The 14,447-nt window shown below is 50.9% G+C and overlaps 1 protein-coding gene across 1 annotated transcript in view; it reads right to left on the bottom strand.

Annotated features, from left to right (window-relative positions):
• Window positions 1–12,608, bottom strand: part of XXYLT1 (xyloside xylosyltransferase 1) — a 157,588-nt gene extending 144,980 nt beyond the window's left edge. Inside the window, 2 exon segments of the mRNA XM_006084750.3 lie at window positions 12,022–12,068; window positions 12,071–12,608. Of these exon segments, the coding sequence (XP_006084812.1) occupies window positions 12,022–12,068; window positions 12,071–12,524 (501 nt within the window). The 5' untranslated portion in view covers window positions 12,525–12,608.
• Between the last annotated feature and the right edge of the window lie 1,839 nt (window positions 12,609–14,447).

The following is a 14,447-nucleotide window of genomic DNA, read 5'->3' as shown; positions in this document are numbered from 1 at the left end:
TATCTAAGCAAATATGGCAAAATGTTAGAGCCTATTTAACCTATATAGTAGGAAAATAAGTGCCTATTACATTTTTTCTGACTTTTTCTGTATTTTGATATCTCAGAATTTAATGTATAAAAATACTAAAAATAACATTTTAAAAAATGAAATACGACATAGGAGGAGAGAGAGCAGGACTATGCAATGTAAATTAGCTGGCAACACTCTTTATAATAGAAAGGCGAGAGAGTGAGCAAGGAGGAGCATTACCGCTGGGTCCTGACATCCACATGTTACTTGGTGGGAGTGGGACCACTTAGGATTGTCAAGTGAACCTGGATAAGAGTCAAGGAAGGGTTCCTGGAAGTGATTCAAAAGAAGAAAACCATACACACAGAGATGTTCTCTGTGGTGTTCTTTATAGTGTTAAAACTCAGAAGCCCACAGAATAGTTTACAAAAGAAATGTGACAATAACTTACGCTACAGCCATACGATCAGTAAGCGCAAGACAAGACAGAAAGATAGGAAAGTGCTTATGAGATGCCCCCCACGTTGGTCCCATGTTACATGAAGTGAGCAGAGACTCGAATTCCCCCACTACACCTAACGTATGCTGCAAAGGGAACATGGAAAAATTACGATGGTTCCTTAGATTTAGAGTTCTATACTTTCTGTAGAAGCCGGTCACGGGGTGGGGGACGATGGGCTCCCAGGGGGCCCTGGCACTGCTCCCAACTGCCCATTTTTCTCTAAGCTCTTTCTCCTCCCACTTTCTCACACCCAGGCCACGGCCCAGGATTCCTCAGAGCTGTGTATAGCATAGGTCAGCTCACATAAGGGGAGCCCACTCCCCGGCACCAGAGATCCTTGTAACAGACACGGCAGGACTCGGGTTGACAGGGTGCAGACCTGGAAATGAGAAGCAGCAGGATTCTCTATAGGACCACCTCCCATCACATACATGGGCTGGGCCCCCGGGGGCTAGCAGGGCCGGGCAAAGGGACAGTGGGTGCCTTTCAGAAGGGTCGGGGGCCTGCACCTGCGGAGACCCACTCAGCTTTATTCTGCAGCAGCCACTCGGTGAGGCATGAAGCAAAGCCATTCAATGTACACAAAACACAGGCGAAGAAGGCTGGGCAGTCACAGGTGGCTGAGAAAAATGTGTCAGGCCAGGAACAAAAGCCGAAGGCAAACAAGCACAGAAAGACCAGAACTGGCTTCAGAAATAAACAAAAGGGACAGCAGGCAGGGAGAGAGCAGGAGACCTGGTCCCAGACCCCTTGTCCACTGACCAGCTGTGTGGCCTAGAACAAGCTGCTTGGCTTCTCTGGGCCCCAGGATCCTAATAGGTAAAGGGAAGGGACAGGACTACATGGCCTTTCCAATTCCCTCCAGCCCTGCCCTCTGGTGACCTGCTGCCAAGTGAGGGAGGTGGGGCTCAAAACATTTGGTCCTCTAAGACCCCTCAGACGAAACAGAGGCCGCCAGCTGTAAGGTCGTGTGTGAGGAGGTGGAGGCTCAGATGGGTTACAACCAGGGCCTCTCTGCTCCCAGATGTCACAGACCTCATTTGAGCCCAAGTCTTGGGCTCCGAGCCCTGCGCTCCTGCCCTGGGGCCTCTCCTTGGCAGGCCCGGGACAGAAGCTGCTGCTGGTGGGAGGCACGGTGAGCTGCAGTGAGGAGAGAAAGAACAAGGGTGCTCCCAGGCCCAGGCCGACCAGAGCAGGCAACAGAGGCCAGCCTCCGGGACAATCTCTGCCCGCCCACCTGACTTGATCACGTAATAGGGCCGCTTAGCTGTAATTACCCACTACATAAAACCAATGGCTTTCATTTAAAAGACATTAAGTTAACGGCAGGCTTCGTGCCAGGTGACAGGGCGCTCTGGCCTGGGGACGGGGTTGGAAGGTGAGGTTGCCCCAGTCATCCCAGGGCAGGGGCCAGTGTGTGACTGGGAGGCCAGAGGCAAGAGCCATGGACCGGGAAAGGTGTGAGGAGGGAAAGCCGGGAGCCCTTCCAGGTACTCCCTGCCCTCCAGTCCTCTGAGCGCCCTCGGGGGCCATCGGTGCAGGAGGCCTCCGATCTCAGCCCCTCCCGCTGCGGCCCAGCTCCTCCTCCCCCGGCCAGAGACAGATGGGGACGTCCCCATTCACCGCCCTGCGTGGCCCTGAGGTGGGAATCCAAGCCCACCTGTGGGCCACACTCACGCTGCCTGCCAGGATCAGCACGCAGGTCACGGTCCCCCTCCCACCATGCCTGCGCCTCGGGGATTTGGACCACTCACCCAACTTCCCACTAAACGCCAGGACACCTGGGCTGCAAGAGCTCGTGGTGGGTGAGCGGGGCCCCACCTGCACAGAGCTGCAAGCGACTCATTTCCCCTTTTTAAGAGGAAGCCCGCCTCCCGCACCCGGTGCTAGGTGTGATGAGACCCAATGAGACCCCAGATGGAGCGGAAAGGATGCGCCAGCGCCTGCGGAAACTGGGCTGTGCTGGGGTCACTGGGCGGGACCCAGGAGGGTGGAGGAGGCTCGTGTGCAGTCACCCCCGCCCCCATCCACACTCTTCCCTCTGCTGAACTGCAGGGAAGCGCTGATGGCCTCTCCATCCAGGACCCAACCTCCCAGCTTTGCATCCACCCTTTTCAAAGGGCCTCATCAAAGCAGGTTGACACCGCACGCAGGAAGGAAACGATCGCCCACAATCACCGCGCAGACTCCCTTTCATTTCAGTCTTCCTTTCTAAAACAGTGGGGGACGGATGCTAGTGGAGAAAGAACAAAAACTAGAACAAAAACTGCTCTGCGTATGCCCTGGGCTTGCAAGGCGGCAGAAACAGCGCGGGGCTGGTTCCATGCGCCGGGCTCCGGCCAAGCAACCATGGTGCAACGGCGCCCTCCAGCGGCCGCGCGGCGCGGCGCACACGGCTCGTCAGGGCAGGAAGCGGCTCGTCAGGGCAGGAAGCCACCCAGCCTTGGGGCAGGAGAGCACTGGGCCCAGGACTGGGTCTCAGGGAGGCGGGGTGTGGTGACGCGCAGGAAAGGCAACTCCTCCTCCTCCAGGCGGGAAGGCCCGCGCGCTGATGCCAGCTCGGGAGCTCCCTCCAGCGCGCACCCCCAAGCAGGACACACCATGAGGTTTTCCTCCAATGAATATTGCTCCCCTGATACTGTCTCCCTGGATGATCTCAGGCACAGGGCAGCTGGAAAATCAACCCCGAGGGACCTACAAAAGTTTGGCCTCCTGGAGATCAGTGTGCTGCCTTCACACCCCAGCCAGAGATATCCGTAAGGATCAGGGAGATGAGGCCCAGCTGAGATGGGTGAAAACAGGCGCTTACCCTGCCTCTGCCGTGGGAGTTAGGGTGAGCTGGCTCTCACCTCCCCTTCCCAAAGGGGCCAGAAGCTGCTGATCACACCGACCCTCAGATAGTCGAGGCAAGGGCCTGGGCTGGTCCTAACCCAGCTCTGGGTGGATCTGAACAGGTGGCTGTCCCTCCACCTCGGGTCTGTCAGCTCACTGGAGGCCCGGCTGCACAGCCAGGTCCAGAGTTCTCTTCCCGCTCCAATGCTTGTGGACTCTGCCAGGCTCTGTGAAGCGAGTGAGACTGAAGCAGCACTGCAGCAAGCAGCCTTGTTTAGACTGAATGTATCTGTTAGGGGCCGCTGGGCGGGAGATGATACAGACTGTGAGGTAGGCTGCAGCCCACCCCGCACCAGTCCCTGTCTTGCAGTGTCTCCTACTCCCCAAGTCACGTCACCTAGTCCGGCCTCATGGATTAGTGTGGGAAACCAAGTAAGACACCAGGCATCTCAAACTTGGGGATGCCTTATGGGTGACAGTGATGCCCAGATGAGACGCTGGTGAAAGCACTTTTGTACGCTCTGAAGCGCTGGAAGAAAACTGCGGTTACTGTTATTCTCCTAATCAAGTCTTCACAGAAGTAACACTCCCTCTTTCATTTTAGGTAGAACATGACGGGACACATCAGAAATTTCCAAACCATGTTCTTCAAAATACAAGTGTTTCCAGAGAGACACTTGCAGGGTGAGGGGAGGAGCGTCAAGGTACCTGTTTTTTCTTCTAAAATGCATTTTAGTAAAAATGTAAGAAAAATACCAAATAAATTCATGTTTGTCCTTATCAATATATAATCATGTCATCATTAGCCTTTAGGGAAATGCAAATCAAAACCACAATGAGATGCTACATCACACCCACTAGGATGGCTATAATAAAAAAGACAGACAACAAGAGCTGGCGCGGATGTGAAGAAAACTGGAATCCTCCATACATTGCTGGTGGGAATGAAAATGGTACAACAGGCTGGCAGTTCCTCACAAAGTTAAACAAAACTGCCATATGACCCAGCCATTCCACCCCTAGGTTTATACCCAAGCGACCTGAAACCATATATCCACACAAAAACTTGTAAATGAATATTCACAACAAATTATTCATAACAGCCAAAAAGTGGAAACCTAAATGTGTCCATCAACTAATGAATGAATAAAATTTGGTATATCCATATAATGGAATATTATTCAACCATTAAAAGGGAGAAAGTACTGACACATGCGCACAAACCTTGAAAACACTATGCTAAGTGGAAAAAGCCAGGAACAAACGATTACATAGTGAATGACTCCATTTATATGAACTGTACAGAATAAGCAAATTTATATAGAGAGAAAACAGATTAGTGGTTGCCAGGGCTGAGGGGGGAAGGGAAATGGGGAATGACTGCTGATGGGTATAGGATTTCTTTTGGGGTTGGTGAAACATCCTGGAATTAGTGGTTATAATTGAAAAACCTTGTGAATAAGTTAAAAACTACTGAAATGTGGCCTGGCCAGTGTGGCTCAGTGGTTGAGCATCAACCCATGAACCAGGAGGTCACAGTTCGATTCTTGGTCAGGGCACATGCCAGGGCTGTGGGCTCTATCCCCAGTAGGGGTGAGCAGGAGGCAGCCGATTGAAGATTCTCTCTCATCATTGACCAGTTAACTGCCATGCGTCCAAAATGAAAACCATTCCCATACGCCACAATATTTTGAATTTAATTTTAAAAATCAACAAGTTGCGTCTATAGACGCTATGGCATACAAAGGGTTGATATTTCTATGCCTCTCTCCCTCTCCTTTCCTCTCTCTGAAATCAATGAAAACATATTTTAAGAAACTACTGAATTATAAATTTTAAAGGGTGAATTTAATGGTATGTGCATTTTTTAATTGCAAAAAATATATTGTTGTCTTTTTAAAAATGGCCCATGAGAACAGAGAACAGTAAGGAAATCATGAAGCATTACTGGTTTCCAAAGCTGGACCATTTCATCTGTACATTGAAGCCCCCATAGCATTTACCAATCACCCATGTATCAATGTATTTCATCTACATGATGAACCTTGGCCTATGTTACTGCCTTTACCTTATGACCTCAACGCATACCTGTGAAATTACCCAGAATTTATTGTATACAATACAGTAACACTGTACAAAGTTATTCCCTACAGATCCATAACTAAAGTCTTCCGCGAGAAATGTATTAGTACACAAACTACTACAGCTGTCTCATGAACATATTATAATTTAAAAGAGTTCCACTGTTAAATGCATGTGGTAAAATAACACTGTTCTCTAAATTCTAGAGCATAAAATGCCCTCTTTTCAATGACCCTCTCATTTCAGGACACATCTCTTTCATCACCTTTTTGCAGACTATCGAAACCTATTCACACGTGTCATTCTGGTTCGAGGCGCCTGCTGCCCTGACGTGACGAGCTGGAGAACCTGCATCTCAGTGTCACCTGCTTGTCGCTGGCTCCCTCGGTGAGATAGCCAGCATCCAGGTCCTTACACGCAGGCTTCTTTCAAGCCCCAACTATGAGCGGAGGTTCTCTTCTTTTCAAAGACACTCACAGTTTTGCTCTTGCAGTAAAAGAACCTCCAGAAATCCCCAATGTGCACAGAGAGCTTTAGCAGTTGTCTTGTCACTCTAGTCCTCAGCACACACTGCTCTGGGAATCCACCAATCGCTTCTAAGGATGGAATACACGTGGCTTCCTTCTTATTCCTCACTTGTCATCTGGAGACTGAGCCGCCACCCAGCCGCATGCTCTAGGGAGGCTGAAGTTTGATGCACGAGGGGCAGATCACCAAGTACACTATGATTTCTTTGGTTTAATTAACACAGCTATCCATCAGTCAACTATAAAATATTATTGAGAACCTCGAATGTGCCAGGAACGGTGCTAAGAATATAATGGGGATGGGAGGAAGAGGGAGCACCTCCATTTCCATTGTTTCATGCCTCTCCATGGAGGATGCTCAACAAGACCAGCACTCCCGGCCTCTTGCTCCCGCCCATCTCTCCTCCCCACGGGGCACACACCAATGCCTCCCTTAAGGCAGGAGTAGAAACGGACCTGATGGGCGCATGTGGGAGGTATGTCTGACCTGGCCTCTTCTCCCCGGCCCTGGAATTGCCTACAGAGCCTGCCCAACCCTGAAGGAAAGCCAGTGGCTGTCCAGAGCTGCCTGTCCCTCCAGAAGTCTGTCTGGTTTTTATGTTCCAGGTTAGGCGGCTCCTGCTCCCTGTGTCTGTGTATCACTTCCAACCAGGCCAGAAATGGGGGGGAGCAATTATGGGGTTCCTGTCTACCTCAGTAAATGAAGAAGGTAAGTTACATCCTGCCCTCGTGGAGATTATATTCCAGTAGGGAGAGGCAGACTGCAAACAAAGAGGACAGTTATTTTCTCAAACTTTCGGAGCACACTCCTACCCAAGGCCTTTCTGACAAGAGCTCTCTTCCAGGGTCCAAATGGCTCGCTCTCTCACTTCCTTCAGCCCCTGCTCCAATGTCACCTTAGCAGTGCGCCACCCCTGACCGCTTATACCAAACAGCCAACAACCCCCCACCCCGACACACATACACTCCATGGGTCCTCATCCTCTTGACTTCTCCCTATACGACTAATCACAACCTGACTCACTCTACATGTACTTGTTACGTGTGTAAAGTCTACCTCCCACACATCCCCCACGACCCCAGAATGTAGGCTGCCTGAGGGCAGGGACTAGGTCCTGTTCCCGCTGTTCACAGGCACCTAGAACAGTGCCTGGCACAGGGCAAGCGATCACGAACATCAGTTGAATGAATGAATGAACAAGTGAATATGTGCTACAGACAGGTGATGAGAAAGATAACGAGGGTGGGGGCTGCTTTAGAAAAGGGGTTCAGTGAAGGCCTTTCTGAGTGGTGAACATCTGAGTTGTAACACGGTGATAGCACAAGAGAAACACCACAGCGCAGCAATATGTACTCCTCCGAGGGCGTGCCAACAGTGGCTCAATGAGCCTCACTGGGCTCTGCAGGGGACTGGCCACCCCAAAAAGGAGATGGCACGGGTCATGCCAGGGGCACTGGGGCCTGCCCGTCGTATTGATTTTCCCAGAAGTCGGCAGGGTAGTACCGTGTTGTGAGACTGGACACACAACCAACACAGCAGCACTGGGCTGAATGCATTACAGCACAGTGACATTTAACCCTCACCACCACGTGAGGTGGGGTTTAATTCTCTTTTCACAGAGGCGGCCCTGAGAGGCAAGGTGGATTCCCCACAATCACCCAGCTAGGAACTGACCAAGTGGGGTTGGAACTCAGTGATGTCTCTCTCCCTCAGGCCCATCTCACGCCCCACTCTGTGAGTTTGCAGCGGGAATGTCCATGAGTGTGATGCTAAGTGACATGGGCTCCTGGACGGCGCGGGCTGTGCCTGACCATGTCTATGTCCCCTGCAGCTCTGAATTCAGAGGCCCCACCCAGTGGGTGCTTGGTCATTCTTGGCGCTTCACAGTGCAGTGTGGGCTCCTGAAGGGTAAGGCAGAGAAGGCTGATTCCCCCAAAACCTGCCCTCCGCTCCTCCCTGATTAGCTGACCTCTTTTTTAAACGGGGTACTCTGCTTTGGTCCTCCAGCCTGCTGCTGGAACACAGGTGTGATGACTAAATCTCTAGCAGCCAACCTGGAACATGAGGACAAGGGCCACTCCCCAGAGATGGTGAAACAGAGAACTGGAAGGAGCCTAGGACCCTGAAAACTTCACGAAGGGCCCAGGAATGCCAACCTTGGACTTCATTTAGATGAGAAATAAAGCTCAATCTTGCTTGTTTTTGTTTTTTATTTATTTCAGAGAGGAAGGAGGAGAGAGATAAAAACATCAATGATGAGAATCATTGATCGGCTGTCTCCTGCACGCCCCACACTGGGGATATGCCCTGACCGAGAATCAAATCATAACCTCCTGGTTCACAGGTCGATGCTCAACCACTGAGCCACGCCAGCTGGGCTCTATTTGGGGTTTTCGTGGCATATTCTATCAAACCTGATCAACGGCAAGGAAGGGTTGTGGAAGAGAACAATCTCGACCACAGTTTGAGAAGTGTAGGATTCCGCTTGACAGAATGAGACAGCAGGGGGCTCAGAAGCTCGTCCTACAGCCCAGGGAGGACGGGCTGGACAAGGAAGCTGAAGCCAGCAGCTGAGGGTCTGGGATGCGGGAGTACCTGGGATGACTGTTGCCAGGAGCCAGGAGGCTTTGAGTGGAAGTGGTCTGATAACACCAGCACTTTAGCAAAGTGAATGCGGCAGCCTTTCCCAGGCCAGCAGAACCAGGATAGCCTGGATGGATGAGAGCTGCGGAGTCAAATGTTTCCTGAGTGTCTAGTAGGTGCAGGCCTTGTGCTCCCGGCGGCACCGGACAGAATCCTGGAGCTGAGTCTGAAAGGTGTCAGAAGCGCACCAGGCACTCCTGTAGCCTTTACAGCAGTGCCTCCCATGTCTGCCTCCGCAGCCCCACACAAACTCAGATTCCCAGGCCCACCCAGAAGAGCAGGACCCACAGACAGGGGCGGGGATTCTGTATTTTTAGTAGCTGTCCCCAGGTGATTCTATGTACAGTCCATGGACATATTAAATAGGCTGGTACCTAAAACATAGGTTTGATGTTTATTTAAAAATAACATCCAAATAATATATTTCCATACTATTAGAAGCCAACAAACCAGTAGATTTTGAAAGACTTTCCATAATAGTCGAAACAACTAAGTAAATGTGTTGGTGTTTTGTTTTTTTAGCTATTTAATTAACCACAATATAATCTAAGGTCACTAATAACTAATAGATCTATGATCTATTTCTGCAATCATTTCAGCAAAAAAATACTTATGTGTCACTTGAATATAGCCTGAGAAGAGACCTCCAGGCATGAGCATGAGTTCTATGCTAGCTCACTGTAGCCCTGTTCTGCATCTTGCAGACATGTGGAGTCCCAGAGCCCAGCCTGAGGGTTTCCCAAGATGTTCTAACACACTTCTGGGAGTGAACTTACAAGAGAGAAGTGCTCCTTAAAGGGGAAACATGGTACAAAGGGAAACACACTGGTCTAAGACACAAGTCAGTAGCCCCCTTCTTTACCCCCCAATTGGCCTTGGGTAAGTTTCCTCACCTGTTGTGCTATATGCTCTTGAAGATCCCTTACAGCTCTGATGCAACCAGGCTGAGAATTTTTATAGTTTCCTTCTTCCTAATTAATATTGGAAAATGATTCTCAGTAAAAAATGCACTCCCATATACAAGGCATGATGTGTGGTACTGGGGATACAATATTTAAGAGAAATCAGGGTCCATGCCCTTAAGGAGTTTATGGTCTAGAAAGACAAATAATTCATTCAATAATTATGTAACTGCAACTGTCATAAATATTACTAAGGAAAAGTACTTGGTGCTATGACAGAGCATAGTGAGACCTCAGGAAAAGTTTACCAAGCAAATATAACATTTGTGCTGAAAGCAGAGGACCAGTTAATAGGAGCAATTTTCTGCTAGAACTGATAAACCCTTATCTGACCATCCGGCTAGAAGCCCCCAAACTCTCATCCCTGATACCTCAACAGGCTGGTGTTAATACCTCAGGTCACTTGCAGCTGCCTCCAGGCCTTGGGTGACAGCTATGGCTGTCAGAACTGAGCCCAGTAGAGGGAGAGAAACACATAAAACAGAGACTCCAAGCTGGACCTGCCCCTGGACCAATATTTCTGGTGCTATGTGCCGAGCGTTATGCAGAGGGATGGGAGATAAGATATGATATTGTAACAGCACCGGAAGGTACACAAGGGAGGAAGAGGAAGCTATGCCCCTCTCCCCCTAAGGAGGGGATAGTGTCTGAAGATGGGCAAGCCTTGGAGATGGAGAGAGAAAGCATCCTGACAGTAGAACGACATAAACAAAGCATGGAAAGCACTGGGTGTGCAACAACGGTAGCTGGAGCTCAGGATGAGGGATAGCAGAGAGCTGGCAGTGATGAACAATGGGCCTGAGTTGCTACCTTTAACTCAGAAAGTGAACAGATGACAACGCTGGTCTTCAAGGTGGTGTCTGGTGTCAAATCACAGCTCCCGCCCAGACTGGCCCTACGACCAAGAGCCCTAGGTTTTCTCCATTGGACTAGAGCAGCGTTTCTCAAACATCAGGGTCCTAAGGATCACCTGGGACAGGCTGCCAGGCCCCACCTCCAACTGGAAGATTCCAAGGGCTCCTCCAGCCCCAAGCTCCAGGCCCTGGATTCTGGGCCTCCCACAACACAGAGTCCAGGCCTGGGTGACCTTCCCTGACTATGGTGGGTGTTCCTGGTGAGCAGGGGACAGACCATGGATGCTGTGGGGAAGCAGGAATGGAGAGCTGTGGAGGGCTGGGCCCAGACTGTCTCCTAGTCTAGGGACACTCTCAAAAAGGTGAAAGTGAAGAGTAGCCAAGGGCCCAGGAGGAAAGGAAGGACATTCCGGGCAGACAGTACAGCTTGTAAATGTAAAGGCACATTCAGTACAGTTACGATCTCAGGTACATGTAGGTGAAGGATGAGAAGCAAAGTTGGAAGGGAGGTCCAGGCCCACAACACAGGTAGCCCTACCAAGGAACTAGGACTTGAGTCTGTAGGCAACAAAAAGCCACAGCAGACCCCTAAAGCCCGCAGGATCCTGGCAACGGCTCCCCTTAGTCACTTACTGGGCACAAATACATGGGACACTATTCTTGCCTCCCCACCACTCCCCACCACCACCAACAGTCTCCATCCTTTACGATCACCTACGATTCCTATCCAAAAATCAAACCTCAGATCCCCTCTGTGCAGCTACAGGTCAAAATGAGGCAAGCAATTTGACTACCAGAAGGCAATTAACACTAAGCCAGGATCCCAGTCTCTGACATGACAGGGAAAGGTTGGTCCAGCCTGCAACAAGTTGGCTAGCTAGCTCTGCTCTCCCCAGCTCTGCTCTTGCAGCTTTCTTTCTCTTGCTCCCTTGGAGGAATCAGCAACCCTAAATGAGTTCACGATCCTTGAGGGTGGGAAGGAAGGGGCGGGCGGGGGTGGCGGAAGAGATGGTTCACACTGGCTGGGTTTGAGGTTGACCAGTTCCCACTGAAATACCTTAAAAACCAGAAGAAATGTTGGGGCAACTTCAACAATTCACGCAGCCTCACTAAGAAAGGTTCTGTCCAATAGACTCTGCACAGGATGACTACTGGTGTCTTCAAATGACCTGCCTCATCCTCAAAAGTCAAAGACTAAGAGAATAAAAAGAGGTGCAGACTCTGAAGGTACTGCTGAATCTCGCAATGCTAGCAAAGAGGGGTGTGCTGATTCTCTCGAGGGGGCCGCAGTTAATGGGGAGGGGTGGAGTTCTGTTCAGGGTTGTCAAGTTAACACGGCGGCTCCACTCCTGCACCAGCTGAGTGCATGGGGCTCACGGACAATACTTTCAGTTGGCAGTGAAAGCACATTTCGGACGGGGGGTGGGAGGGAGGGGGCGCAGGGGCGGTGGTGGTGAGGAGTTAGGCTTCCAGAGGCGTTGGCAGTGGGCAGCGCAACGAAGGCACTCCCCTCACAACCCCTGGAACCTGGCCTGGCGCGCACACTGGCCGCCCTGGGGACGCGGTGGGCCAACCGCCCGGAGCCCCCAGCGGCGGCCCCGCTCACCTTGCACTTGAAGCCGGCGGCGGGCGGCAGCAGCTCCCGCAGCAGGCCTTGGCCACCTCGCGGCTGGCCTCCTCGCTCACGAAGTGCAGGTTAAGCACCTCATGCGCCTCGAACTTGGCAAGGCGCAGCAGGGAGCGCAGCGCGACGCGGGCCTTGGCCTGCAGCGCGGCGTTGTGCTCCGCCTTGGTGAACATCATCAGCAGGTGGTAGTCCACCGGCCCGGCCCCGCCGCCATCCAGGCTCTTGGCCTTGGCACCCAGGGCGGGCGCCACGGACCCGCGCGCCTGTTCCGGCACCGGCGGGGAGGGCGCCGCGGGGGCTCCGGCGCGGGCCTCCTTCAGCCTCTTGGTGGCGCTGGAGAAGGTCTCCCGGCCCGAGCCCAGGTAGTAGAAGGCACAGACGGCGAGCGCCGCGGCCAGCAACAGCGCGCAGTAATGGGAACGCACCGCGCCCAGGCGCGCCATGGCCCGAGCGCACGGGGGCCCGCCTCGGAGGATGCCCATGCGGCCAGGACCCGGCACCCAGCAGCCGGAGAGGAGCCCCGGAAACCCGTCGCCCGGCAGCCACTTAGCTGCACCGGCGGCGGGCGGCGGCCATGGCGGGGGCGGAGCTACCCTGCACTGAGCCAATCCGAGGGCGCTGATGCGCGGAGAGGCGTGGCCAGAGCTGCCCGGCAGCCGCTGGGTCCTAGGTTCAAAAGGATTGAACCCGGGATGACCCCGGGCAGTGTGATCTGAGCAGCGACTCCGGGGTGGAGAAAGCCAAAGGCCTGCACGAGCTGTGAAATCTTGACCTCTTAAGTGCTTAGCCACAGACGCTAGGATCGAAGCTGAGCCTTAAAAGGTCCCAACGCAGGACCTTCGGTTAGCAAAAAGACTTAAACTGCACGCACAAAGAGAAAATGTGTTATCTCTATACCCTTTCCTCCCTAATTTCTTTGAGGCCTTAAGGCTTAAGTTCTCTCCCGACTTCACTCACATCTTGGAGACCAACTGGAGCTGGGGAATTTAAACTAGCCATTTCCTTCCCCCATTCACGGTGAAGTAGGGTTGACACTTGTGGATAGAAAAAGCCTTTCACCCGACTTGTCATCTCTGAGGCGACCAGAGGCATCTAAAGAACGTGGCCAGCAGGGGGACCCCACTGCCCAAAACTTCGGAATAGATCAGAGAGCCCCAAAGGAATAATACCAGAGATTGTAATACCAATTCTTTTTTTTTTTTACTCTTTATTGTTGAAAGTATTACAGGTGTCCCCTTTTTCCGCCCATTGACCCCCTCCAGCCCGCCCCCGCCCCCCGCCCCAAGCCTTCACCACCCTATTGTCTGTGTCCATGGGTTATGCATATATGCATACAAGGTTTTTACTTCAACACTTAAAAAGCCATAATATGTACCGGGTAGTTTTGCAAATTCTAAACGAAGGCACATTGAGGTAAATTCTCCGAGGGCACACACACTAAGGTCCTTTTGAACCTAGGACCCATTGCCAGCTTTGCCCCGACAGTTGGAAACTGTCAACTATATAAAAACTCATTAACTTCAGTCTCTTAAGGACTGATGATACACCCTAGTGTGTAAGTACCTGGTAAACATGTACAAATGGCCTGTGTGCTTGAAGAGGTGGAGGTGAAAATACATGGAAAAACTCTCACCAGTCTATTGTGCCATGCCATTATTCCTCAAAGTGTGGTTCCCAGACCACAATTCATCTCATTTTTAACCCTTGTTCTTTTCAACCAGAGCAACACTTTTCTGAAAAACATTGGACCCCTGAAACAGGCTTGGCAGCAAATTCAATGCATACTACTCACCTTTTTTTAAAAGACAAAAAAAAAAAAAAAAAAAAAAAAAAAAAAAAAAACCCCAATAGCAGAATTAGCTCAGTTAAGTAACAGGTTCTTTGATTCGTGTAATCTTCACAACTCTGAGAGGTAATATTTGCACTTTACAATATAGGAAGCTGAGATTTAGACAAATAAATTACCCAAATCTAGTTGGCTAATGAGTAATGGAACCAGGACCCTAACCTGAGTCTCACTGCTTCCAAAGCTCAAGCTTTTAGCCAAGATTAGCACAGAAAGCAGTAATTTGAGCTCGGTATTGTGTGTATTGTACCACAATCTTCAGCAGATGACACTGTGGCTAAGAGAGCAAGCTCTCTTAAGAGCCTGTGAAAAGTAAGTTAAGAAGCTGGACTTCCACACTGGAAGACCACTGTGCCTCTACAAGCTGATAGACATCAAGCAAGTTACAAAATTTCTCTGAGCTGCAATTACACCCATATACAAAATGGGGTTAATACTGGTACCTATGCCTCATGGGGTTATGAGAGAAAATAGATTAAAAAGCAGAACTGTACCTAACAAATAGTTACTACTAACTGTAGTAAACAAATATAAAATATGCTAAGAAATGCAAGCTCTT

This window comes from Myotis lucifugus, unplaced genomic scaffold, assembly GCF_000147115.1.
Source record: "Myotis lucifugus unplaced genomic scaffold, Myoluc2.0 scaffold_14, whole genome shotgun sequence".
Taxonomy (NCBI): domain Eukaryota; kingdom Metazoa; phylum Chordata; class Mammalia; order Chiroptera; family Vespertilionidae; genus Myotis; species Myotis lucifugus.
This window is presented reverse-complemented; position numbering and strand designations above follow the sequence as displayed.